Source organism: Coregonus clupeaformis, chromosome 11 (genome assembly GCF_020615455.1).
Source record: "Coregonus clupeaformis isolate EN_2021a chromosome 11, ASM2061545v1, whole genome shotgun sequence".
Classification (NCBI taxonomy): domain Eukaryota; kingdom Metazoa; phylum Chordata; class Actinopteri; order Salmoniformes; family Salmonidae; genus Coregonus; species Coregonus clupeaformis.
Genome location: NC_059202.1, coordinates 31,205,470 through 31,233,128, shown reverse-complemented (window position 1 = coordinate 31,233,128; position 27,659 = coordinate 31,205,470). Strand labels below are relative to the sequence as shown.

The 27,659-nt window shown below is 45.2% G+C and overlaps 3 protein-coding genes and 1 non-coding gene across 13 annotated transcripts in view; 2 read left to right on the top strand and 2 right to left on the bottom strand.

Annotated features, from left to right (window-relative positions):
• Window positions 1-15,335, top strand: part of LOC121576769 (transcriptional repressor p66-alpha) — a 45,728-nt gene extending 30,393 nt beyond the window's left edge. For 3 of the 10 annotated variants that reach the window (XM_041890213.2, XM_041890214.2, XM_041890216.2), the window contains exons 2-11: window positions 1,963-2,278; window positions 4,790-4,919; window positions 5,056-5,187; window positions 7,281-7,355; window positions 8,930-9,064; window positions 9,624-9,842; window positions 10,035-10,302; window positions 10,520-10,929; window positions 11,103-11,334; window positions 12,984-15,335. In XM_041890213.2, the coding sequence (XP_041746147.1) occupies window positions 1,971-2,278; window positions 4,790-4,919; window positions 5,056-5,187; window positions 7,281-7,355; window positions 8,930-9,064; window positions 9,624-9,842; window positions 10,035-10,302; window positions 10,520-10,929; window positions 11,103-11,334; window positions 12,984-13,123 (2,049 nt within the window). In that variant the 5' untranslated portion in view covers window positions 1,963-1,970 and the 3' untranslated portion in view covers window positions 13,124-15,335. Of the gene's footprint in view, window positions 1-938; window positions 1,197-1,962; window positions 2,279-4,789; window positions 4,920-5,055; window positions 5,188-7,280; window positions 7,356-8,929; window positions 9,065-9,623; window positions 9,843-10,034; window positions 10,303-10,519; window positions 10,930-11,102; window positions 11,335-12,983 lie in introns of all 10 variants that reach the window. The other 7 variants (XM_041890210.2, XM_041890207.2, XM_041890209.2 and 4 more) reach the window with 7 other exon arrangements.
• On the bottom strand, window positions 435-509 carry trnag-ucc. The gene has a single exon. It is a non-coding gene; the product is annotated as a tRNA-Gly (tRNA).
• A 2,597-nt stretch (window positions 15,336-17,932) lies between the features above and the next one.
• On the bottom strand, window positions 17,933-23,653 carry LOC121576768 (testis-specific serine/threonine-protein kinase 6-like). The gene is made up of 3 exons (XM_041890206.1): window positions 23,331-23,653; window positions 21,705-21,715; window positions 17,933-18,547 (listed from the first exon to the last, which is right to left on the bottom strand). Exons 1-3 carry the CDS (start codon window positions 23,651-23,653, stop codon window positions 18,078-18,080), a joined length of 804 nt encoding a protein of 267 aa, XP_041746140.1. The 3' UTR covers window positions 17,933-18,077.
• LOC121576767 (yjeF N-terminal domain-containing 3-like) overlaps window positions 23,560-27,659 on the top strand; it is an 86,098-nt gene continuing 81,998 nt past the window's right edge. Inside the window, exons 1-2 of the mRNA XM_041890205.1 lie at window positions 23,560-23,663; window positions 25,275-25,341. Coding sequence (XP_041746139.1) covers window positions 25,286-25,341 — 56 coding nt within the window. The 5' untranslated portion in view covers window positions 23,560-23,663; window positions 25,275-25,285. The remainder of the gene's footprint in view (window positions 23,664-25,274; window positions 25,342-27,659) is intronic.

The window sequence follows — 27,659 nt, the reverse complement described above, 5'->3', positions numbered from 1 at the left end:
ACAAAACTGGAAGCTACCGGCATCTTCTTGCATTGTAAAGTGTTCTAGCCTGTATGGACATTGTTTTGCGAACAGTAATTAACAGTTTCATCATTTCTACATGCTATGTCACATTATTCAAGTGTGTTAACTTCTGTGCAAAACATTTTAGCTGCTCCCCTCTTGACAGTGGAGTGATTTTTGTTTTAATAGTTAATTTCCTGCAATTCTACACATTTTGCCATGGGCCGTAGAGAACATTTTGCAGTTTTAAAGCAAGTTTGCTGCAATTCTACACATTTGACAGTTTTTAATGATATCTGAGTGAGAGTGACTAACAAAATCAATGGGGGACCCCCCGGTTGGTAATTCGACCATGATTACTACATTTTAGTCATTTAGCAGACGCTCTTATCCAGAGCGACTTACAGTTAGTGAGTGCATACATTTTCATACTGGCCCCCCGTGGGAAACGAACCCACAACCCTGGCGTTGGAAGCGCCATGCTCTACCAACTGAGCTACAGGGGACTACAAGTTTAGATAACTGGCTAGACTTACCTATCTACAAATGTTTAGCTGGCATGGGCTAAATGAGTGACTGTCAATGACTGACATAAAAAGAGAAACTGCTGATGCACAGTAACATTTTGAAATTGCACCTTGTGTATTCTACTATGCTAACTCTCAACTTTAAGTTGAGACCCTGACTGAGTTGGTGCTATTCTGTTTTTCTAAATGAGTCTGTATTGCTTCGGTGTGAAGATCATTGGCAATCAATGTTTTAAGCTGTTTGACCTACACCAAAATAAAGTTATAATAATCTCACATTTTCCATTCTACTTTATATAGGCTACATGGATTACTATTGATGGTGATCAATTCGGTGATATAGATTGATTGTCATTTTGTGTCCTTCAGTTGTCTGTGTAAAAGTTTCAGTGGCCTTTTCTCTGGCAGGCATTTGTGTTGTGGAATGCAGACGACGGCGTATCCCTCCCTCCCAGTTGCAGGCCAGCCGCCTCTCCTGCTGCCAGTCGGTCTCTCCAGGGGTTAAAACCACAGACCGGTTTAAACCGGTTCTCAGGGAAGTGCTTTATGTCTCCCGTGGAATCTTGGGAAGGGTCATGTGGAGCTCTGCTCTGGTGATGTCACAGTGGATGAAAAATACCTTGAGTCAGCAGCTTTCTTTATCTGATGGGAGAAGTGTGTACACAGGTATACAGTGGCTGCCCCAATGATTGTTTAGAACCTCTATAAGGGGAGAGATGAGGCAATTATATTTACTCAAGTGGAGACCGCAGGCTAGAAGTGCAAAAGTCAGACAGTTTGAAAGGAGATAAGAGTAGGTCTAATGTTATTCCCAATCCAATTCCCTGTACCCCAACTCGAGTCCAGAACGCACACACTTTCGAGTCGAGGACACTCTGATTCTTGTTTCAGTTCATAACCTGCGTTTGTGTGTCTGTCTGTGAGATATTTGCATGTCTGTGTGAGTGATTCTTTATCCATGGTGTTGTGCAGTGTAATAGTTGTGGGTGAAGCTGGTGTTTGAGCTGAGTGGGTCTCCCTTCTCCATCCTCTGCTATTACCGTAATGAGGGGGGAATTGGGTCAGCATCTGGGGAGCTGGCACTCAGAGACAGGCCTGTGTTGCAGTCAGGTCAGTCAGACAGAGAGCCCCCCTCCCCAGTACAGCTGGAGGAATTAATACCCGGCCTGCTACCACAGTCCACACTCCACTGATATGGGTGCCTCAGTGGGCATTTAGGTTTCATTTGTGCTGTTTTCATTGGTAAAGTGCCTCATTGTTGAATTGGCCCAGTTATTTCCCCCACAGGGGTTTTTCTATTGCACTCCTCATTATCAACCAGTGTTTAACTTCCAACTCATTTTGAGGCGGTGCGTCATTAGCTATGCTGTCCACAGACACTGACCTGTGTGTGTTTATCCATATCTCTAACCCCCGTCTCTCTCTATCCCAGGTAGAGCGATGTCGGAGGAGGCGGTGCGTCAGACGCGCAGCCGGAAGCGGGCCCTGGAGAGGGACATGGTGGCCCCTGGCAGCCCTGGAGGGGAGCTGGACAGTAAGAAGGTAAAGCTGGAGAACTGTGACCTGTTACCTGCCGCAGACGGACCTATAGCTCTAGTGGCTGTGGGTGGAGGAGGAGATGTGGTGAAGACTGAGCAGACAGCCAAGGTGGCCAGCATGAGCATCCTGAAGACCGGTGAGGTCAAGGCTACCGTCAAAGTGGAGGTGCAGACCGGGGACAGGCCTGTAGATATGAGCACATCCAAGAGGTGAGACAAACTGATTACATACACACACACACACACACACACTCACACACTGTGGTAGCCTACACTCTGACTGGCTGTACATTTGAACCAGTCCTAACTGAACTGTGGTACCCTCAGACGCTGTCTATTTTGGTTAATAGTATTACCGTCACACTCTGGATTTAGATTTCATTTTAGAATGTTGCTCTAAAATGTTTTTTTCCCATCTGGCCTGTGGTGCATGTTTACAATATGATGGATTGTCTCTGAGTCTGTACAGGGTCAATTTAGGTGATTAGATTATTCTACTGCTTTGTTTTGACTGGAAAGGGACATTTGCTTGACAACGACTGTGTGTGTGTTTGAACTACTGTCTGCACTAGCTAGCGAGTGGGCTTCTCACACAGGAAGTGCATGTCTGCGCTCCCTCGGTTCTGGGTGGCCTGTCCCCATTTTGAAAAGTTTGAGGCTCCGGCTGACTGCCTCCATTTTCTCCAGCACCTGAACTCTGCCTCACTTTACACAAAATGAAGGTCACAAACTGTCACAAACTGGTTCCAGCTGGCCGTTGCCATGGTTTCCACATTGGAAGGAGCAGTTGGGGAAGGCAGGGCTGTTGTTGGGTGGGTGTGTCACATGACCAGGGCAGGGAAATTCCTGATGTCACGTGATCTCTTCACTCAGTAGAGTGATTAAAATACACTGGAGGTGAGCACAGTAGTGAGAAAGGAAGATGGCCTCCAAGGAAGGGCCTTTTATGTATCGCAGAAGTTTGCCCTTATGTCACCTTTTCCTGTACTGCTATAGTTTAAATGTATTTGATTGAACTTGTAGCGTTTGCACTGCAGAGGAGATCTAGCGTTTTTGATCCAACTGTTTCATAAACAGGGTGCAGAGGGCTAGAATACGCAATGCTTTCCACTGTCATTGAATTAGAAATATATTAAAAACACTATTTTGGCCAGATAGATCTTAATAGACTAGCTAGTGAAAACTGTTGATGACGTTTGTCTATGTCCAGTTTCATGAATAGTGGTTTGAAGGAATGCACTTTTTCTACCTGATACTTTGCTCCCATGAGTTTACTAATTCAGTGGAAGTGGAAGTCAATACTGCAGAGTATTTCAGAGAAGCAGTAGCTAGTAGAAACAGAAGCAGTGGCCTCTGGATCTTATGTAACCAGGTACTTGGCTTTTGTTTATGCGTGTCTAATCAGCTTTCAGGGTGGAGGAGATTGCCTTGTCACCACAGATAATAACCCTCACTTTACCCATTGCCAGGGCTAGGAGTTTCTCCTGGTTAGGTCCTGTGTGTGAGGCCTCCCTATCCATCAGTTTACTCTTTGTCCAACGTGGTCCGTTGCTTTACAAGGCCCCTGTATAACCAGCTGTGGATGGTGTGACTGTGAATCATAGCTACTGTATCTCCCTCTGCCTCCCTTCTAAACTGAACCAGCCCTCAGCCCTGTTACCACAGCAGGGCTCTGGGATGTTTTGCACCAGCCAGGGAGACTGTGCCCTTGTTGAGTGTCCTACCCTCTGCAACGTAGCCCAAGACACACATGGTCAGTAAATGAGTGAGTGAGAGTGTATACAATAGGCTGGGTCCTAGCCATGTTCCCCTCCCCCACCCCTTTCACTCTCCCCTCCAGTGTCTCCTGTAGGCCTCTGCTCTGCGACTCTGGTGTCAGCAACTGGGAGGGGTGGGGCCCTGACCTACCGGGCCCCGGGCACAGCTACTGTCCCTACCAAGAGTCAACATGCCCCCCCCCCCCACAGGGTACGATCGGGACGGAGGGGGGAGCATTCCATCTCCTCCATCGGCCTTTCACTCCCCCTCTCCGTCACAGGCTCCACGCTGCATACCGCTGCTCCCCTTAGTCCTCCTCAGGCTGGAGGAAACAACAGCTAGCTACAGCCACAGAGGGAGCAATGAGGCCAGATCTAATCTCCCTGGAACATTTTAGTCATTTACTTATCCAGAGCGACTTACAGTTAGTGAGTGCATACATTTTCATACTGGCCCCCCGTGGGAAACGAACCCACAACCCTGGCGTTGCAAGCGCCATGCTCTACCAACTGAGCTACAGGGGACTACAACTTACAACTTGTGGCTGAGCCTTGGTCATAAACTCACTAATTTTGGGCCAAGTTTCTGACACTACCATACCAGTGGAAATATATGAAGAGGAGGCTCTTATTCAGACCGGGCTCCCACTTCACCATGATTGGTCTATCAATTTCAGATCGACTTGGGTGTCCCTACACTGTTCACTCACTCATAGACCACTGAAAAGTTATCATTTACCGCCCTCTACTGGACGAATGCTGATACTGTCTGTCTGCATACTGGCCCTTGTGGCCATCATTTGTAATATGATTAGTGAGTGTTGTGTGATCACACACAAATTAATTTGTGTGAGGAAAGAGGGTTTGGCTTTCCATATCTTCTTTGCTTTCCATGTCTTATTTTTGCCTACTACTAATGTCGAGTTTAGTTATTTAGTTTTCGTTTGTTTCTCTCTTCTCTCAGTGACGTAAAGAAAGAGAGGCAGCTCCTGTCATCAAATGATGATGTCATAGTGCTGTCAGACAACGAGCCGTCCATCCCCATCATGAACGGCCTGAACCACTACAGAAAGACAGACACTGACCTGCTCATGGTACGACTATACACACACACAGAGAGAGAACGACTCCTCTCTTTGTGCAACTCCCAATGTATCTTCATCCTTCATGGATTCAAATAAATTCGAATGTAATTGTGTGTTTGACACACCGCTGTCTTCCCGTGTGTAGAAGAGCAGGCCAGATGAGAGGGAGCACGTCATCAAACAGTTGAAGGAGGAGCTGAGACTACAGGAGGCCAAGCTGGTGCTGCTGAAGAAACTACGACACAGCCAGATCCAGAAGGAGAGCGCTGTACAGAAGGTATCTAAACAAACACACACACATACACACACATACAGTGTATTCAGACCCCTTGACTTTTCCCACATTTTGTTACCTTACGGCCTTATTCTAAAATTGATTAAATATTTTTTTCCCCTCATCAATCTACAAACAATACCCCATAATACCCCACAAAGCAAGATCAGGTTTTTAGAAATTTTTGCAAATGTATAAAAAATAAAAAACGGAAATACCTTATTTACATAAGTATTCAGACCCTTAGCTATGAGACTCGAAATTGAGCTCAGGTGCGTCCTGTTTCCATTGATCATCCTTGAGATGTTTCTACTTGATAGGAGTCCACCTGTGGTAAATTCAATTGATTGGACATGATTTGGAAAGGCACACAAATCAAATCAAATGTTATTTGTCACATGCGCCGAATACAACAGGTGAAGACCTTACAGTGAAATGCTTACTTACAAGCCCTTAAACAACAATGCAGTTTTAAGAAAAATAAGTGTTAAGTAAAAAATAGATAATAAAAAAAAACAACATAAAAATTAAAGAGCAGCAGTAAAATAACAATAGCAAGCCTATATACAGGGGGTACCGGTACAGAGTCAATGTGCGGGGGCACAGGTTAGTCAAGGTAATTGAGGAAATATGTACACCTGTCTATATAAGGTCCCACAGTTGACAGTGCATGTCAGAGCAAAAACCAAGCCATGAGGTCGAAGGAATTGTCCGTAGAGCTCAGAGACAGGATTGTGTCAAGGCACAGATCTGAGGAAGGGTACCAAAAAATGTCTGCAGCATTGAAGGCCCCCAAGAACACAGTGGCCTCATCATTCTTAAATGGAAGAAGTTTGGAACTACTAAGACTCTTCCTAGAGCTGGCCGCCCGGCCAAACTGAGCAATCGGGGGAGAATGGCCTTGGTCAGGGAGGTGACCAAGCACCCGATGGGCGCTCTGACAGAGCTCCAGAGTTCCTTTGTGGAGATGGGAGAACCTTCCAGAAGGACAACCATTTCTGCAGCACTCCACCAATCAGGCCTTTATGGTAGAGTGGCCAGACTGAAGCCACTTCTCAGTAAAAGGCACATGACAGCCCGCTTGGAGTTTGCCAAAAGGCACCTAAAGGACTCTGACCATGAAAACAATATTCGCTGGTCTGATGAAACCAAGATTGAACTCGTTGGCCTCCATGCCATGTGTCACGTCTGGAGGAAACCTGGCACCATCCCTATGGTGAAGCATGGTGGTGGCAGCATCATGCTGTGGGGATGTTTTTCAGCGGCAGGGACTGGGAGACTAGTCAGGATCGAGGGAAAGATGAACGGAGCAAAGTACAGAGAGATCCTTGATGAAAACCTTCTCCAGAGCGCTCAGGACTTCAGACTGGGGTGAAGATTCACCTTTCAACAGGACAACAACCCTAAGCACACAGCCAAGACAATGCAGGAGTGGCTTCGGGACAAGTCTCTGAATGTCCTTGAGTGGCCCAGCCAGAGCCCGGACGTGAACCCAATCAAACATCTCTGGAGAGACCTGAAAATAGCTGTGCAGCGACACTCCCCATCCAACCTGACAGAGCTTGAGAGGATCTGCAGAGAGGAATGGGAGAAACTCCCCAAATAAAGGTGTGCCAAGCTTGTAGCGTCATACCCAAGAAGACTCAAGGCTTTAATCGCTGCCAAAGGTACTTCGACAAAGTACTGAGTAAAGGGTCTGAATACTTATGTAAATATGACATTTTGAGTTTGTTTTATTTTATAAATTTGCAAAAATGTCTAAACCTGTTTTTGCTTTGTCATTATGGGGTATTGTGTGTAGATTGATGAGGGGAAAAAAACAATGTAATACATTTTTGAATAAGGCTGTAACGTAACAAAAAGTTGAAAAAGGGGTCTGAATACTTTCCAAATGCACTGTATACTCAAACACGTATGCAAGCACCTGTGCACACAGGCACACAGGTGCGCACACACACAGGCACAGACGTACACTCACACACGCACAAAGCTTGCCATCAATAGTCTGGTCTCTCTCTCTCTTCTCTTTCTCTTTTCTTCTCTCTCTCACTCTCACTCATTCACTCACTCTCTATTTCTCTCCCTCTGTTCTCCAGCCAACCTCTGGCTCTGTGGCCACTCCTCCACCTCTGGTCAGAGGCAGCATCGCATCAGGCAAAGGACCGCTACAGGTACAGACAGCTACTGCTCATTGCCACTATACCATACAACAATCATTACATTACTGCTATTATCAGAATCACCTTTATTCGCCAAGTACATGTACACATACCCAGAATTTGCCTTAGTGTGAAGGTGCTGCCAGCAATAGACAATATACAAACAGAATAGAGACACATGGCCACATAGACATCATACAGAATATATACAATGTCCACCTCAACGGACATTTAACCTGCCCCCACCCAATGGACATTTATCATGCTGAATAGCCACCACTAGTCAGCCCACTGCTCCCCTTGTCCCCCTCCTGCCCCCCCGTTTCTCTCCTTATAGACATTCCCCCCCCCCTCAACTGACATTTTCCCTGCCCCCACCCCAATGGTCATTTATCATGTTACAGTTGTAAATATGTATATTGTTATTATTATTATTTATATTTTTATTAATTTTTCTGTTATTCACTTCCCTTTGACCTGCACTGTTGGAGCTTGAAGCTTAATATTTGCACTGTACCCTGCATTTACATCTGCAACCCTGTGCATGTGACTAATAAACTCCCTCTCTAAACATTAAACTCTGGAGTATAGGCTGATTACAGTGGGAATATACAGTTTACAGAGGGGATATATCTATCTATAAACTGGGTGGTTCAAGCCCTGAATGCTGATTGGCTGAAAGCCGTGGTATATCAGACCGTAAACCATGGGTATTACATTGGTAACCAGTTTATAATAGCAATAAGGCACCACGGGGGTTTGTGATATATGGCCAATATATACCACGGCTAAGGGCTGTGCCTAAGAACAGCCCTTAGCCATGGTATGTTGGCCATATACCATGCTCTCTCGTGCCTTATTGCTTTAATAAGTAGAGGGAGGGATGTACAGCACATTCACACTCCTTGTAATTGTATATCAGTGTATCCATTAAATCACTAAGCACATTCAAGCTATCTGTACTAGCTTGTTATCAGTGTGTCTGTTCAACCATGCTATCAGAGGTAATCACATGCATCTTGCTGTGACACTACAGCTGATGTGACATGGCTCTGTTTTGCCTCTACTCGATATGACTTGACAGAATGATTGATTGAATATGACATGAAAGGGACTGGCCACTTGCCAGCAAATGTCAACAGTGATCATGTGGTATCATCACAAGATGCTTTCATGGTCAAGTCTAATTTCCATTAAATCATGATTTACCCAAAAGTCTGAGTTACATGTGGATCTTGCGCAGTAATGTAGTATATGTATATATATATATATATATATATATATATATATATATATATATATATATATATATATATATATATATATATATATATATATATATATATATCATACACACACACTGGACTCCGATATTGCTCGTCCTAATATTTGTTAATTCCATTATTTTACTTTTAGATTCACGTGTATTGTTCGATATTACTTCACTGTTGGAGCTAGGAACACAAGCATTTCGCTTCACCCCCAATAACATCTGCTAAATATGTGTATGCAACGAATAAAATTAGATTTTTGATTTGATTTGGTTGTGTAAAGTTGAAACCCTGTTGTTGTCGTTTTGTGTCCAGGTGTCGTCAGGCCGTAGCTCAGGCACAGTGATCCCTCCTCCATTGGTCCGGGGTGGGCAGCACGTCCCGTCCAAGCAGAACTCCCAGACCGTCATGCCACCCCTGGTCAGAGGGGCACAGGTAACTTATACTCTGGTACTTACCATTTCAACTTACTTTAATTGTTGTCTGTATGCCTATTTAGTACTTGTACAATGTGACTTATTAATACGAATTCTACATTCCCTGTATGATCAGTGTATTTTTTTCATATGTTTTCCTGCTACTTTCATGCTTTAAAACACATTTGATTCCTTGGCAGTGAACTCTCTTAACTAATAGACCAAATGCTCAATACTAGTTGGTTCTACACGCAGTGCGCTTGTCACAGTCTATTCCAGTAAATTCATTTTACAGTGATATGGATATTGACATATTTTCTCTCAATCTCCTTTCAATTCAAGGGGCTTTATTGGCATGGGAAACATGTGTTTACATTGCCAAAGCAAGTGAAATAAACAAAAGTGAGAAGACACAAAACAATATAAACTAAACACAAATAGAAATGAACAGTAAACATTGGGCTCTCCATGCCCTCTCCTGCCTCTGTCCCTCTCCCTGTGTGTGTGACTCCACTCCCCCCTTCCCCTCTCCCTTATGTCCATGTCCTGCCCATGTCCTGCCCATGTCCTGTGTGTGTGTGTGACGTTGTCAGCCCATCGCGGTGTCTCCCCAGCAGATCGCGTCCCTGCGGCAGCAGCAGCATTCAGTGTCGGGCCCCCCTCCCCTGCTGCTGGCCCCCAGGGCCTCGGTCCCCAATGTCCAGGTGCAGGGCCAGAGGGTCATCCAGCAGGGCCTCATCAGGGTGGCCAATGTCCCCAACACCAACGTCCTGGTCAACATACCACAGGTCAGAACACACTCTATCACCCAGGTCAGTCAGAAACACAGTCTATCCACATTACTACATTACTGCCAGGACACCAACGTACTGGCCAGCATTTTATATTAAGACCTCTTCCAAAGAGCACATTTCAGAAATGCATCCCCACAGTGTTGGACTCCCAACAGCACTACTTCTCCATCTAATTTCATCCTGACTAGTGAGTGTGTGTCTGTTCCCCAGGGCTCACAGAAGGGCTTATCTGTGACGTCTCAGGCTGGGATGGGCAGTGGCGTGTCCACGGTCCAGGCCAACGAGTCCCCGGCCGCTCGCCAGGCGGCCGCCAAGCTGGCGCTGCGTAAGCAGCTGGAGAAGACACTGTTGGAGATCCCTCCTCCCAAACCTCCCGCCCCCGAGTTCAACTTCCTGCCGTCAGCAGCTAACAACGAGTTCATCTACCTGATGGGCCTGGAGGAGGTGGTGCAGAACCTGGTGGACACACTGGGACGGGGTGGGTTTATACTTTTATTCAAAAATATAGATTTTTTGCATCAGCACAAGCATAAGGTATTTATGGTAGTACTACGTAGTCATAGCTAATCTCTTACAGTGAGTTTTTTGTTGGCTGCCATGGGTTCTTGTCATTCTAACTCATTGCTCTATTTGAAAACTACTGACCTACAAGGTACATAATACTGACATGTCATTTTTCGGTATTTCGCTCTCAGGCAAGAAACCGGGTCAGTCAGTGACCCCCGTCCCCAAGGAGCCGCACACCTGTGCCCAGTGCAAGACGGACTTCACGTCGCGCTGGCGCTCGGAGAAGAGCGGCCCCGTCCTGTGCGACCACTGCATGTCGTCCAACCTGAAGAAGGCCCTGAAGGCAGAGCACACCAACCGGCTGAAGGCGGCCTTCGTCAAGGCCCTGCAGCAGGAGCAGGAGATAGAGCAGCGGATCCTCCAGCAGGCCGCGTCTCCCGTCTCCAAAACGTCGCCCTCTTCCTCTGGGATGAAGAGTGAGCAGCAGCAGCATGTGCTGGCGTCTCAACAGTACAAGCAGGCCAGAGCCCAGCTCCAGCTTCAGCAGCAGCAGCATAGAGGCATGCCTATGGCCCGCCACCACTCCTCCATCAAGCAGGTCAGCACTGGGACACAACATTACCGCTACACACTACTAACTCATACGGAAGGGGAAGCATGTCTGGTGTACATTTTCTGATACCTTGAAAAAAAACAACTGTGGCATACTTTTTGATTCTATGAACACATTGGTTAATTACTAACGTTCCTGTTTTCTCCCTCCTCTCTCAGAGCTCTGGTCAGATGTCCCGTAGTGTGCAGCAGGCGGTGGGGTCTCGCGGTGTCACTCACTCGTTCTCCACGTCCTCTCAGCAGCTGCAGAACGCTGTGACCGCAGCCGCGCTGGTGAGCAGGCCAGGTAAGCATGCCATGCGCCCGGCGCAGGGCGCAAAGGGCAGCAGTGGCAGCAGTAACCCCTCGGCCAACGCCAACGCCTGGAGGAAGCAGACCACCGGGAACTCAGGTAGATGAACCTGTACAGGACCGAGACAAGACCCTGTCCTCACCTGCACACTGTGGTCTCTGTCTCTCTCTCTGTCTCTCTCTGTCTCTCTGTCTCTCTCTCTCTGTCTCTCTCTCTCTCTGTCTCTCTGTCTCTCTCTATATATACATACATACATACATACATACAGGTATCACTAAAGGTTGTGGAAGGTTCGTTTTTACCTCGATGGGGTGACAGTCAGTCTGAGATGTAAATTAGCTTTAGCTAGCTGTCCCCTTCTCTCGCTCCATGCCTTTTCTTGTGTAATTCCCAGGTGGTGGGTTAGACTCATTGTTAGAATGTAGAATCCTTTCATTCATCAGGGCCTTCTACAGGTTGGGTAGTAGGTAGCCTAGCAGTTAAAAGCATTGGGCCAGTAACGGAAAGATTGCTAGTTCGAATCCCAGAGCTGATTAGGTGAAAAGTATGTGCCCTTGAGCAAGGCACGTAACCCTAATTGCTTTTGTAAGTCGCTCTGGATAAGAGTGTCTGCTAAATGACTAAAATGTAATTCATTCATTCCAATAAAACACTAATTGTATTGTGTCCTTTTATATTCTGCTATTGCTGACACGCTAACAGATGGTACAAGGTATGGCTGTATAGCTTGCAGACACGCTAACAGATGGTACAGGGTATGGCTGTATAGTCTGCAGACACGCTAACAGATGGTACAGGGTATGGCTGTATAGCCTGCAGACACGCTAACAGATGGTACAAGGTATGGCTGTATAGTCTGCAGACACGCTAACAGATGGTACAGGGTATGGCTGTATAGCCTGCAGACACGCTAACAGATGGTACAGGGTATGGCTGTATAGTCTGCAGACACGCTAACAGATGGTACAGGGTATGGCTGTATAGTCTGCAGACACGCTAACAGATGGTACAGGGTATGGCTGTATAGCCTGCAGACACGCTAACAGATGGTACAGGGTATGGCTGTATAGCCTGCAGACACGCTAACAGATGGTACAGGGTATGGCTGTATAGTCTGCAGACACGCTAACAGATGGTACAAGGTATGGCTGTATAGTCTGCAGACACGCTAACAGATGGTACAAGGTATGGCTGTATAGTCTGCAGACACGCTAACAGATGGTACAAGGTATTGCTATATAGTCTGCAGACAGGCTAACAGATGGTAGAGGGTATGGCTGTATAGTCTGCAGACAGGCTAATGGATGGTAGAGGGTATGGCTGTATAGCCTGCAGACACGCTAACAGATGGTACAAGGTATGGCTGTATAGTCTGCAGACACGCTAACAGATGGTACAAGGTATTGCTATATAGTCTGCAGACAGGCTAACAGATGGTAGAGGGTATGGCTGTATAGCCTGCAGACAGGCTAATGGATGGTAGAGGGTATGGCTGTATAGCCTGCAGACACGCTAACAGATGGTACAAGGTATGGCTGTATAGTCTGCAGACACGCTAACAGATGGTACAAGGGATTGCTATATAGTCTGCAGACAGGCTAATGGATGGTAGAGGGTATGGCTGTATAGCCTGCAGATAGGCTAACGGATGGTAGAAGGTGTTTGAGATGTCTGCTGTTTGGGCCTAATGAACGTGTCCCTGGTTCCAGTCCTGTATACTCACTGCTGAGTTTGTTGTCTCCCTTCAGGTGTGACCATGGCCTATGTGAACCCCAGCCTGTCTGTCCACAAGACCACCACCTCAGCCAACCTGGAGCGCCAGCGAGAGTACCTCCTGGACATGATTCCCTCCCGCTCCATCTCCCAGACATCAAACACATGGAAATAACACCACCACTTAATATCAATCTGAATAATAGTCATTCTCATGATTAACTTAACAATGGAATCCTCTTGGGAAAACAACACCAGATGATCTACTCTCGAGCTATGAAATAAAAACAACACCCACCATCTTCCTTTCTTCCTCTGATGTCCGGAGTCTTCAATTCCATTGTGGAGTACTGGTGTTACTGGGACAGTACAGGGCTCTGAGATAAGCTACATCCCATGAGTCAAAGGGGTTGCACGAACTTAATCTCTCTCAAACAGTTTTGGTGCCCCTCTGCCCTTTCCTCCATGGCCGTATCTGTGGCTCTCCTTGGCTCTGCAGGTGACAGGACAGTTAACATCATCCACTGGGAATTATGCCTCTTCATACTTACTTCACCCCCCCCTTCTACCTAGAAGATCCAGGACCGGGTCTCTCTCTGGCCTCAGTGGCAGGCTGGTGGCACCTGACTGACTGACTGACTGACTAGAGGACCATCCACGGAATACGAAAATGGCTTCAGCTTTGCAAAAACTAAATAATAAAAATAAAAACATCTACACACACAGACTGCCTCCTCTTTGAACCGACGGTGGTGCAGAACTGAGGAGAAGCCTAGAGTGTGTCTGGTTATTTTGTATGGTTGAATGTTAGATTATTTTTTCTTTTTTTTCTGTAAATCATATCCTGTGTCGAGATTGTGCTCCCTACTATTTTGGAATTGGACTCGTGGAGGTCTGTGTGTGAAAGGTAACGTTACTGTTGAGGTGGTTTTACATCTGCTAGTTTAGTGTTTAATTTTTTTTTTAAGACTTGTTTTCTAAGCTGAAAAGAACATGAAGTAACTGACTTAATATGTACAAACATGGAACACATTGTGGGAGGACTATTCTTCTTGAATTTAATTTTAATTTTTATGTAACCTTCCAAAGAAATGGTTGAGCCCAAATGGATCACTTCTTTCTACTGTTTTAACCCTCGTCGTTAAAATAAAGACAGGATGTGCTTTTTTTCTGAAATGCAAAAGAGGAGGGGGAAGGGATGTCATCTTATGAAATAATTTTGCTTTTAGTCATCGGTTGTGGTGCATTACTTTTCTTCTTATAGGCAAATGCAGTCTCTAGGTATACTTAAATACTTTTAGTGTTTTCTTTTACAAGGGAGAGTGTATGAGTTATGTCACGTCCCTTAATTAGCTAGCTAGCTAGCCCATCTGGTGGAAAGGCCAGCGGTATTGCATTTTTATAGGTGGTGCAGTAGAGGGTGAGAAGCTGTTGAAATATGCACCATGCTTACAAAGCTCCCTCTCAGACGGAATAAGACGGTGCTGTGTCAGTATATGAGGGCTTACGAGGTCGAGCTTCTGTATCAAAACATGGTTCAGAACTACACAACAGTTCAGTGGCCTAGTAGAAATTAATCTGAAAGGAAATGATCAAACGACAATGCTTTGAATTTAGGTTGTATCTTAATGTCTTGTGCAGCCAAATACATTTTTCATTTTTTTTCCTCCTACAAATGTCCCTGCTTTCTCCTGATAAGTTTTGATAGCAGTGTGTGTCCTCAGAAAGTGCAGTCTTAATTAATACATTTTCATTTGAACCCTGTTGTTTTCTGTAACCACCAAGCTATTTGTCTGATCACCCATTGTTGTTATAATTTTGGTACCTTGTTTTTCCATAGCTGCCCCTAGATCAGATTTCAGATAGATTAATTTGCTTGCATCTCTAATAACACCACATTCTCCATATAGTGAACTACTTAAGATAGAGCTCTGGGTAAAATTATTGAACTATATAGGGTGTAATTTGAGATTCGCCTGTTTGTCAATCTCTTGGAGCCCTGCTCTCAGAACCATGATGGCCGATGGTTAGGGTCCTGGCCAGTGTTCCAGGGGTTATGGCCAGAAGGAATACAGCTTATGTCAGAAATGGCCAAAAATGACTTTTCATAGCAGGTTAGGAGAATTAGGTAAAGGTTAGGAAAAGGGTTAGGGTTAGCTAAAATGCAAAAAATCCTAAACAAATTTTGATGTCAATTTCACATACTGTGCTGTCCTGACTACTGCCTGCTGCTGTTTGACAACCTACACCATTCCGTTTTACCAGGGGTGCTAGTACTGTTTAGCGCATAGCACCTCACCCTTTAAAAATAAATGTACAAGAAATGTTTCTATTTGTTTTTTTCTCTGCTCTGTCAAGTAATAATAATAAAACTAATTTTAACCCCTTTTCCTTTTTATTAAGGGGTTTGTTTGTTATAAAGTGTGTAATATTGACTTGAATGACTTGGTGACTTTTTTAAATGTTTTAATTATTTTTTTGTAGGCCTATTGGAGTGCACCTTGTAGTTTATAACAACATGATCAGGCTTATTGGCCTGACCTTTCAAAGCCATATACAGTGAGGGGAAAAAAGTATTTGATCCCCTGCTGATTTTGTACGTTTGCCCACTGACAAAGAAATGATCAGTCTATAATTTTAATGGTAGGTTTATTTGAACAGTGAGACAGAATAACAACAAAAAAATCCAGAAAAACGCATGTCAAAAATGTTATAAATTGATTTGCATTTTAATGAGGGAAATAAGTATTTTACCCCCTCTCAATCAGAAAGATTTGTGCCTCCCAGGTGTCTTTTATACAGGTAACGAGCTGAGATTAGGAGCACACTCTTAAAGGGAGTGCTCCTAATCTCAGTTTGTTACCTGTATAAAAGACACCTGTCAACAGAAGCAAGCAATCAATCAATCAGATTCCAAACTCTCCACCATGCCCAAGACCAAAGAGCTCTCCAAGGATGTCAGGGACAAGATTGTAGACCTACACAATGCTGGAATGGGCTACAAGACCATCGCCAAGCAGCTTGGTGAGAAGGTGACAACAGTTGGTGTGATTATTCGCAAATGGAAGAAACACAAAATAACTGTCAATCTCCCTCGGCCTGGGGCTCCATGCAAGATCTCACCTCGTGGAGTTGCAATGATCATGAGAACGGTGAGGAATCAGTCCAGAACTACATGGGAGGATCTTGTCAATGATCTCAAGGCAGCTGGGACCATAGTCACCAAGAAAACAATTGGTAAAAAACTACGCCGTGAAGGACTGAAATCCTGCAGTGCCTGCAAGGTCCCCCTGCTCAAGAAAGCACATAAACAGGGCCGTCTGAAGTTTACCAATGAACATCTGAATGATTCAGAGGAGAACTGGGTGAAAGTGTTGTGGTCAGATGAGACCAAAATCGAGCTCTTTGGCATCAACTCAACTCGCCATGTTTGGAGGAGGAGGAATGCTGCCTATGACCCCAACAACACCATCCCCACCGTCAAACATGGAGGTGGAAACATTATGCTTTGGAGTGTTTTTCTGCTAAGGGGACAGGACAACTTCACTGCATCAAAGGGACGATGGACGGCGCCATGTACCGTCAAATCTTGGGTGAGAACCTCCTTCCCTCAGCCAGGGCATTGAAAATGGGTCGTGGATGGGTATTCCAGCATGACAATGACCCAAAACACATGGCCAAGGCAACAAAGGAGTGGCTCAAGAAGAAGCACATTAAGGTCCTGGAGTGGCCTAGCCAGTCTCCAGACCTTAATCCCATAAAAAATCTGTGGAGGGAGCTGAAGGTTCGAGTTGCCAAACGTCAGCCTCGAAACGTCTGACCTCTGTGATTGCCAACAAGGGTTTTGCCACCAAGTACTAAGTCATGTTTTGCAGAGGGGTCAAATACTTATTTCCCTCATTAAAATGCAAATCAATTTATAACATTTTTGACATGTGTTTTTCTGGATTTTTTTGTTGTTATTGTCACTCACTGTTCAAATAAAGTTACCATTAAAATTATAGACTGATCATGTCTTTGTCAGTGGGCAAACATACAAAATCAGCAGGGGATCAAATACTTTTTTCCCTCACTGTAGGTCACCAGGGATTAAGTATTTATTGCACTCACAAATGCATCATCAATTGAAGTTACATAAGATTGATCAGATGTTACTTAAATTCAAACAGTGGGCCTATATGGAAAAGCCATAACATGAAAATGACAGTTGTGTTCTCTCAACTCTTCTATCTTGGCAATCCATCAAGTAGGTACAGCAGCACGGCATGAATTAGAATTCAGCAGAATGTAAATGTCCCATCAATAGCAAGGCGTGCGTAAAATCCTCGGGATGCCCTTAGTGCTCAATTCTGTCGACCACCTTTGGGATAAGTACAGCTGGGAGGGAGTTTGGTCAGAGGGAAGTGTGTCTTCATTTTTCCACGCTTCTCTTTTCCTAGAGATTATTCTCCCTCAGGCCCCTCTTTACTCCAGTGGTTTGGCGAGCGCAGCGTTGTACTGCGCCAGTTTAGAGCGGTGCGTCGGCCGTCCGGTCATGCCTCTCCAAAGCAGTTTCTTTCCCCCTCGATTGTTTGACGCTCAGCTCACAGGCCGCGCGCTGTCTTTGGTTCAAGAGAAGAGACCTGCGTCTCTCTGCTTGACATTTTGAAGCTGAGCATTTCGGGAGTGCTGTGCCTGTGTAGATTTGTGCATAGTTGCATATTTAACGGTCAAATCCTTTTGATTTACAGGTGTAAACGAACCTTCAGATATTGTTACAATGGAATATGACTTATCTGTTTCAACAGGTCAGTTGGTAGGTTAAATATCATTGGAAAATGTTTGCTCCATGTGTTTCATTACTAATGGCAGAGAAAAGTAGGCAGGCCTACAGTCCTACAAATTATTTAATGTTTTACTTTTTGATTGTAGCTTTTTGTCTCCAAACAGTCTACTTTATAGCTTTATATTGTTCAAAAGATAAAATAACAATGAATACATCTGAATAAATTAGTACATGAATACACCTACAATATGTCCAGCAGCTGACAGCTAATAGCTATTATTAGCCTAAATCGGGAACAAATGAAAGTGGTCGGATTTCCAATTAGGCTACACATGATTTAATCACGCACATCCTGGCCTCTTGCCTATTGCAACCAAGACTGCTCTGCCTCCTGTTGGATAGTCGGGCGGGAAGAAGGGCTGAACTGCAACAGATAGGCAATGAACAGCTGGCATGGCTCTTCCACTGTGACGTCATCCAGGTAGACCAAGGCCTTGCGCTGAGCGCGAGGGAGTTTGCGGACATTGGAATCGTCGTACGGCATGCACCCAGTGACCATGACATACAGAATCACACCCAGGCTCCACACGTCATATTTATTGGGGTCATATGGGACTCCGAGCAGTACCTCTGGTGGGGCATAGGCCGCAGAACCCCAGTAGGTGCTGCTCAGCTCAGGATAGCCCATGGCAAACCTCCCAAAACCAAAGTCGGTGATCTTGACCTGGTTGTCCCTATTCAGCAGCACATTCTCACATTTCATGTCTCGGTGGACAATGTTGTTTTGATGGAGATAGTTCACAGCACTGACAATCTGGAAGAACATGGTCTTGGCTTGGGCCATAGGGATGTGTAATATTCATATGTGTCACCATACTGAATTGTAATTGGATGCATCATACTGTGCAATGATTGGTTAAGACCACCCAGGTGGTGAGGTCATTCTAAGATGATCATGGCCAGAGACACATGGACATGCACGTTATAGCTAGTTAATAAAGAGCTACGTTTATAAATATCCTGTCGTCCTGCATTTTATTATTTTGTACAAAGCGTACAAAACAAGACATGGTGTCAGAGTAAAAGGACTAAAAGATGGATTTTGCTGGAGTTCCTTCACCTCGAATGGATTGGGGGTCTACAAATCTACCCGATGCATGGCGTAAGTTCAAACAGCATGTGGAGCTGATGTTCACGGGTCCTCTGAAGGAAAGAGGAGAAGAGGAAAAGTGCAGCTACCTGCTCCTCTGGATCGGTGAAAAAGGGAGAGACATTTACAACACATGGACACTTACCGAGGCTGAATCAAAGGTACTGAAAACATACTACGATCGTTTTGAAGCATATGTTTTGCCAAAGACCAATACAATTTTCGCTAGGTACAAATTCCATGAGAAAGTACAAGGCGCTAGTGAATCGTTTGAACAGTTTGTCACTGAGCTGCGTCTGCTTGCGAAAGACTGTGATTATGCAAACAAGGATGAGATGGTCAGGGACCGTATTGTATTTGGAATACAATCACCGCGAGTGAGAGAGAAACTTTTGAATGTTGGATCAGAGTTAACGCTGGACAAAGCTATCGACATAGCCAGATCTCACGAGCTAGCACAGGTTCAGATGAAAACCATTTCAGGCGGCAGCATGAGCGCATCACGTGAACAAGCAGTGCACGCAGTCAGGCAGACATCAAAGCACACCTCCAGTGCCCAGAGAGCATGTTTCAGAACGGAGACAGACAGAACTCCAAAACAGAGCGACACAGACTCCAAACGCCCCAAAACATGTGGATATTGTGGATACAAAGTGCATGGCGAACAGGGGAATTGCCCAGCTAAAGGCAAACAGTGTACTAAATGTGGAAAATGGAATCACTTTGCAAAAGTGTGCAGAGTTTACCGTGGAAAAACAGTACATACAGTGAGTGAAGATGAAATGTCAATCAAAGAGTCAAATGCTGATGAACTGTTTATTGATTCAGTGACACAGAAAAGTCAGATATCAGAGACAGAGCAAGCCTTTGCTGACATTGAGATAGGAAGACAAGGCACAGAGCTAAAATTCAAACTAGACACTGGTGCACAAGTAAACATTATTCCTCTGAGTAAGTACAGAAGCTTGACATCTGAGTGTGAGCTACAGCCCACCACGCGCAGACTGACTGGTTATGGTGGTGAACAGCTCCCAGTAAAAGGCACATGCACTCTCAAATGCAAATACAAGGAAAGGGACATGATGTTGGACTTTTACGTTGTTGACACTCGAGCACCTGCAGTGCTAGGTCTTAAAGCATGTTTAGACATGGACCTTATCAAGCTAGTTTTATCAGTGACAGCACCAGTAGAGATAGAGAATGTCATGGAGGAGTTTGCTGATGTTTTTACAGGAATAGGACTATTCCCAGGAGAATGTACCATTCACCTTAACCCAGACGCAACCCCTGTGATCTACCCACCGAGAAAGATTCCACTTGCTCTCCGCGCCCGTCTGAAGAAAGAGTTGGAGAGCATGGAGCAATCTGACATCGTCACCAAGGTTACAGAACCGACGGATTGGGTCAACGCGTTAGTGGTGGTGGAGAAACCACGGACAGGCAAGCTCAGAGTATGTCTCGACCCAAGAGACTTGAACAAGGCTATCAAACGCCCCCATTACCCCTTACCGACGCTAGATGGCATCACACACACAAGCTAGCGGGCGCACGCTACTTCAGTGTCATGGACGCCAGATCAGGCTACTGGGCTATCAAGCTCACAGAAGAGTCATCTAAGCTCACAACGTTCAACACACCGTTTGGACGCTACAGGTTCCGTCGCCTGCCTTTTGGGATTATCTCAGCCCAAGACGAGTTTCAGCGAAAGATCGACGAGGTGTACGAAGGCCTCGACGGAGTCGTGGCAATTGTGGACGACATCCTTGTCTATGGTCGAACCAAAGAGGAACACGACAGAAACCTCAGCGCGATGCTGCAAAGGTCCCGCGAGAGAGGAGTCCGGCTCAACCCCGAGAAGAGCACAGTCGGGCGCTACAGAGGTCAGCTACTTGGGCATCTTCTCACAGCGAATGGAATCAAGCCAGATCCGCAGAAGATCTCAGCCATAAAGGAAATGGAGCCACCAAAGAACCGCGCAGAGCTGGAAACAGTGCTTGGCATGGTCAACTACTTAGCCAAGTTCGCACCCAGCCTCTCCAATGCTAATGCACCCCTGCGTCAGCTGCTAAAGCAGTCCAGTGAGTTCCTCTGGGACAACCAACACGACATCGCTTTCCAGAAAGTGAAAGACTTGATCACGAGAGAACCAGGACCAATCCTTGCCTACTACGACCCCAACAAAGAGCTCAGACTCCAGGTGGACGCGACAAAGTATGGACTAGGGGCAGTGCTACTGCAAGAAGGAAAACCCATCGGCTACGCTTCCAAATCTCTCACAGACTGTGAAATCAACTACGCTCAAATCGAAAAGGAGCTGTACGCCATTCTGTTCGGATGTAAGCGTTTCCATCAGTATGTCTATGGACGACAAGTCATTGTGGAATCAGACCACAAGCCCCTCGAGTCAATCATGAGGAAACCGTTAGCCGCAGCCCCGCCAAGGCTACAGAGAATGATCCTTCAACTACAAAAATACGACTTCACAATCACTCACCGTCCAGGCAAAGACATCCCTGTCGCAGACACACTCTCCAGGAAGTTTCTTACCTACAAGGACAGCAGCCTCAGTGAAGGCATGGACATGCAGGTGCACACTGTGTACAGCAACTTACCAGTTAGTGACACAAAACTGAAGGAGATCCGAGCAGAAACAGAAAAAGACACACAACTCACACAGCTGAGGAAAGTCATACAGTCAGGATGGCCTGAGGAGAGGAGAAAATGCCCTCAGAGCGTCTCAGAGTTCTGGAACCATCGTGACGAACTATCACAGATCAACGGAATCATTTTCAAAGGAGAGAAAATCATCATTCCTACCAGTCTCAGAGAAGAGATTTTGACAAAGATCCATGCTGGACACATGGGCATGGAAAAGTGCAAACAGAGAGCACGGGACATTTTGTTTTGGCCCGGAATGTGCAAACAAATAGAGGACATGGTTGGTAAATGCCCCACCTGTCTTGAACGACGCCCCTCGAACACCAAAGAGCCAATGTTACCTCACCGTATCCCAGACCGACCCCTGGCAGGTCGTGGCAACCGATCTGTTCACGTGGAACAACGAGGACTACATTATAACAGTGGACTACTACAGCAGATACTTCGAACTCGACAAGCTTCACAGCACCACATCTGCAGCTGTGATACACAAGCTGAAAGCAGCCTTTGCCAGGCATGGCATTGTAGAGACTTTAATATCTGACAATGGGCCCTGTTACAAATCAAATGAGTTTGAATCCTTCACAAAAGCATGGGAGTTCACACACGTCACCACAAGCCCACATTACCCTCAAAGTAATGGCCTTGCTGAAAAATCTGTGCAGATCGCTAAATCACTCATGGACAAAGCAAAAGCAGACAAGAGAGACCCCTACCTCAGTCTCCTTGAATACCGCAACACTCCAGTTGACAACTTCAAATCACCAGCCCAGCTGTTGATGAGCCGCAGACTTCGCTCAATCCTCCCCAGCACCAACCAGCAGCTGCAACCTGAGGTCGTCAGCTACAAGGAAGTGCATGCAAAACGTGCACAGAGACAGCAACAGCAAAAGCGATACTACGACAGGTCAGCCAGACCACTGCCACCACTGAACGACGGAGAGTCAGTTAGAATCCAGGAGCATGGCTACTGGAAGCCAGCAGTCGTCATCCAACCAGCTGACACTGAACGTTCATATCACGTTCGCACCGCAGAAGGAGCGGTGTACCGCCGCAATCGTCGTCACCTACTGAACACAAAAGAACAACACACTGACGAGATGAACTGTTCCCCTGAAAGAGAACGGGATGGACTAAACACAGACACAACACAACATACACCATACTTACCTGCAACACCACAAGAACTGTTGACTGACACAGAAGCATGCTCAGCTTCATATCACACAAGGTCAGGAAGAGAGGTCAAGCCTAGAGCTGTCCTAGACCTGTGAAATGTCAAAGGGTGTAGGCGGATCGCTGCCCTAAAAGAGTTTCCAGACTGTAAACTTGTTATTGAAAGTTAACTTGAAATGCTTTGGTATTGTATTTGTTTGATATGTTGAGATGTCATTGCTACAGTGAAAAGCTGAGTTGCTGAGAAATATTTGTTCTAAAAATAACAATATGCTGAATCATTGTTTGTCTGTTATGTTGATGCAGTTGGTGCAGTTTAAATGGTTACTTACCTCGAGTTCAAACTACAGAGCATATATTCAAAAGAAACGCTTTATTGTTCCACATATTTTTTCTTTTTTTTAAAAGAAGGGGGATGTAATATTCATATGTGTCACCATACTGAATTGTAATTGGATGCATCATACTGTGCAATGATTGGTTAAGACCACCCAGGTGGTGAGGTCATTCTAAGATGATCATGGCCAGAGACACATGGACATGCACGTTATAGCTAGTTAATAAAGAGCTACGTTTATAAATATCCTGTCGTCCTGCATTTTATTATTTTGTACAAAGCGTACAAAACAAGACAGGATGGAATTGACCTCTTGGATTTTTTGGAGAAGGTCGGTTGTTGCCGCTTCCATTACGATGTATAGTCGGCCGTTGCAAACCTCGATGAATTCGTGCACATGGACAATATTGTCATGTCTCACTCCCCTCAGAAGTGTCAGCTCCCTGGGTAGAGACTTGTGGACAAAGTCGTGAGGAGCCTTTTTGCGCTCCACAATTTTTATGGATACCTCAGAATTGTGTTTCTGGGAGCTGGCCAGTTTGACTTTGGAGTAGCTTCCCTCGCCGATTGTCACCCCCAATTTGTAGCCCATCCCGCGCAGAACTTTCTCCGTGCACATTTTCAAAAAGGTATGTTTGACTTACTGCTTCAAAATGTGTCTGGCTGCTGCCCCATCGGGTCATGAACCCCCGGTGGTCACACGCTCGACCAATTTGAGGAACAGTTGGGTGTCTCACTTGGTGGTGACAAAGTATTGATAAAAAAAATGGAGAAACATATTTATAAAGTTACGGTCGTGTTTGCGCGTGCATTATGACGACATTAGTATGACATAAAACCATAGACATTAAAACTAGCAAAACCTGCCAGCACATGAGGGTTGTTTAGCGTCAGTGGCATGTTGAAGCCTATATCACCACATACTACTGTATCTGATCAATAATAAATACATTTCTATCTTATTCTGCCTGCCTGGCTGTATGAAATATAACAAAATCCTTATGGTTGGATATTGTTAACTGTAATGTCATCATATGACCTCAGGGTGGCAGACTGCATCAATAATCTCCTTGGCCTCATGCATGTCTCTGTCTATTAATATACAGGTACAGCTGTTTGGGGTTTCCTTTTTTACAAGGACTTAAATAACTCAACAGAAGGAACAAAAAAAAGGAGTCTAATCTAAATTGTCCCCAAAATTGGTGTCCAGATGAGTGTTTTCCCATTGTCCTGTCACTCACCAGACTATACAAACTGACCAAAAACAACTGGAATTTCAATTGTTCATCAAATGAGCAGGCTGTTGGCTGACTGTTAGATAGCAGGCCTGCTGGAATGCTGAACAGGCTAGAATGTTCAGAGCAGCACTGACCTTTCCTGAACAATGTGAGCTATTGTTTGTTATCTTGACCCAGTTAGGAGCCATAGCCCTTGGCTTGGTAGCTATTGGCAATGGTTGTTTCTACTGTACTGTATACACTTATACTTATGGAGGTTGTGTGTGTTTGTGTCATAGACCTGCATGCATAATTTGTGTGTGTGTGTGTGTGTTTGTTTGTGTGTGTGTGTGCAGTTGGGGATTTACCGTACATTTTAATTATCTTTCATGCTTCAAACATATGATCTCATCTACTTCAAGTTTCTCATCTACTTCAAGTTGCGGGCGCTGCAGTTGAAACCATCAATACATTCAATGCAATACATTCATCTGGTATTTATGGTATTCTGTGATTGTTGTATTATGCTCAATGCCACCAAAGATGTCAAATTCAAATGTTTCTATATAAATGTGTATGCATTTCCAGCCTCCCCCTCTATAAGATGACAGGCATTGTTATTGTGTGTGTGTCTGTGTGATTGTCATCTGCAGAGCTTTGAGGCATTCTCCATTCTACTCCAGTTTCTCCACTGAGGGTTTGTTGGTTTAGCCACTGAGGGAGGGGCTGCACTTTCTGTCTGAGCTTCTACGACTCACCGCAGGCTGGGCCAATCAGCTGGCTACGTCCGTATCTCCCTGCCTCTTAATTCGCTGTCTCTCTCAGAGAAGGGCTGCTGATACGAGAGAGAGAGAGAGAGAGAGAGAGAGAGAGAGAGAGAACAAGAGTGTATTCTAGAGAACGAACAAGAGTGTATTCTAGAGAACGAACAAGAGTGTATTCTAGAGAACGAACAAGAGTGTATTCTGTAAAGCAGTGCAGCTCATTCTACCCTTCTTCTTCTTCTGTGCTGATTCCTCCCAGACTGCCAAAAGATGAACCACAGCTCGACTGAACCGGCAGAGACCATCGAGCTACTGCGGTATCTCAGGTAGGCACTTAGCAGAATTAGGGCAACACAGCTATTCCTGCTCTCAATTCACTTAAATTCTCCAATGCCAGCTGGCGGTAGCCTACATCTTTTATTATGGATTGTGAACTCTATTTTACACATCCTGCTTGTAAATGTGAACTGACCTTTGATAGCTGATGGCGTGTGAGCTTTTATGCACGTTTTTATGTTATTATATTGTAGACATAAAGTTGGGTGTGTGACGCAGGTTTTCATCCAGAGAGGTGCTTCTCTGTGTAGAGACGTGTCCAGAGCAGTCCCCCCTGTGGCTGCCAGCTGCATTCATCACTGTACTTTTATGCAACCTGTCGCACCAACTCATGTTTCTCTCGCAGCCCTGAGAGAGAGAGAGAAGCACAGAAAGTGAGTGAAAGTGACACTGTTTGAAAAATAACAAAGGGGGACTCAAATCAAGGCGGCAGTGACACTAGCCCAATAATGGACTAAAGCAGCCTAACGTTACTCCTTATAGTCCATGGACCTTACATGTTTAAAGGTGAATTGGCTCTGGAAGCCGAAACAGCCGAATACTCCATCTAAACGTGAATTGATTCTCAATTGTGGTACAGTTCTAGAAACTTCCTCTACTTTCATATCACATCAAAATAATTTCACAAATACAAAATACACACTTACTGTACCCTGTTTGAACACAGTTGCAGGCGACAGTATTTTTCAGTGACAATATAATTGTGGCGTTAGACAATTTTAAAATTATTTCTCGCTGGTATGAAAGATAAGGACCTTATGCTTCCAAAACCGTACCGCAAGTGATGCGTGTTAATGTTCAGACCGAGCATAGAAAACGCCTTCGTCCAATGACTCTTATGTGTAATGTAATGGAACTGAGAGTCATGATCAAGGGCTACAGTGACGCCTGCCTGTTTGGTGCTGATGAGGAGCAGGATGTGAATCACCTGTCGGAGATAAAATCAAATCAAATGTTATTGGCCACATGCGCCGAATACAACAGGTGTAGACATTACCGTGAAATGCTTACTTACAGCCCTTAACCAACAATGCATTTATTTCTTAATAAAATAAATAAATAAAACAACAACAACAAAAAAGTGTTGAGAAAGAAAGAGCAGAAGTAAAATAAAATAACAGTAGGGAGGCTATATACAGGGGGGTACCGGTGCAGAGTCAATGTGCGGGGGCACTGGCTAGTTGAGGTAATATGTACATGTGGGTAGAGTTAAAGTGACTATGCATAAATAATTAACAGAGTAGCAGCAGCGTAAAAAGATGGGGTGGGGGGGCAGTGCAAATAGTCCGGGTAGCCATGATTAGCTGTTCAGGAGTCTTATGGCTTGGGGGTAGAAGCTGTTGAGAAGCCTTTTGGACCTAGACTTGGCGCTCCGGAACCACTTGCCGTGCGGTAGCAAAGAGAACAGTCTATGACTAGGGTGGCTGGAGTCTTTGACAATTTTGAGGGCCTTCCTCTGACACCGCCTGGTATAGAGGTCCTGGATGGCAGGAAGCTTGGCCCTAGTGATGTACTGGGCCGTATGCACTACCCTCTGTAGTGCCTTGCGGTCGGAGGCAGAGCAGTTGCCATACAAGGCGGTGATGCAACCAGTCAGGATGCTCTCGATGGTGCAGCTGTATAACGTTTTGAGGATCTGAGGACCCATGCCACATTTTTTCAGTCTCCTGATGGGGTATAGGCTTTGTCGTGCCCTCTTCACGACTGTCTTGGTGTGTTTGGACCATGATAGTTTGTTGGTGATGTGGACACCAAGGAACTTGAAGCTCTCAACCTGTTCCACTACAGCCCCGTCGATGAGAATGGGGGCGTGCTCAGTCTTCTATTTTTCCTGTAGTCCACAATCATCTCCTTTGTCTTGGTCACATTGAGGGAGAGGTTGTTATCCTGGCACTACACGGCCAGGTCTCTGACCTCCTCCCTATAGGCTGTCTAAGACAGAATACTAAGTTCCAGGCTGATTGTAACACACTGTGTTGATATGAAAGATGATGATGGATAAGATAAACGTGTGTACAATAACTTTTGGCTCTCCATTGTGACTCGACCTAGAGGATGCCTAGGGTAGGGCTATAGAGGTGTTGCATGAACAAATCCCCAAGGTCGGATAATGTACTCTATAATGTACATTATTTATAAATGTATGGCGTTTAAAAAATATATATAAATATCAAACCATAACTCTGAAGACAATTTGCATACATTGATCTAAGAGCATTGTTTTTAGTACTTTGATTAGATATTGGCAGAGACTACGGACAAAACATACATCCGCCCTAGAAAATCGAACCGTTCCTGCTGCGTGTAT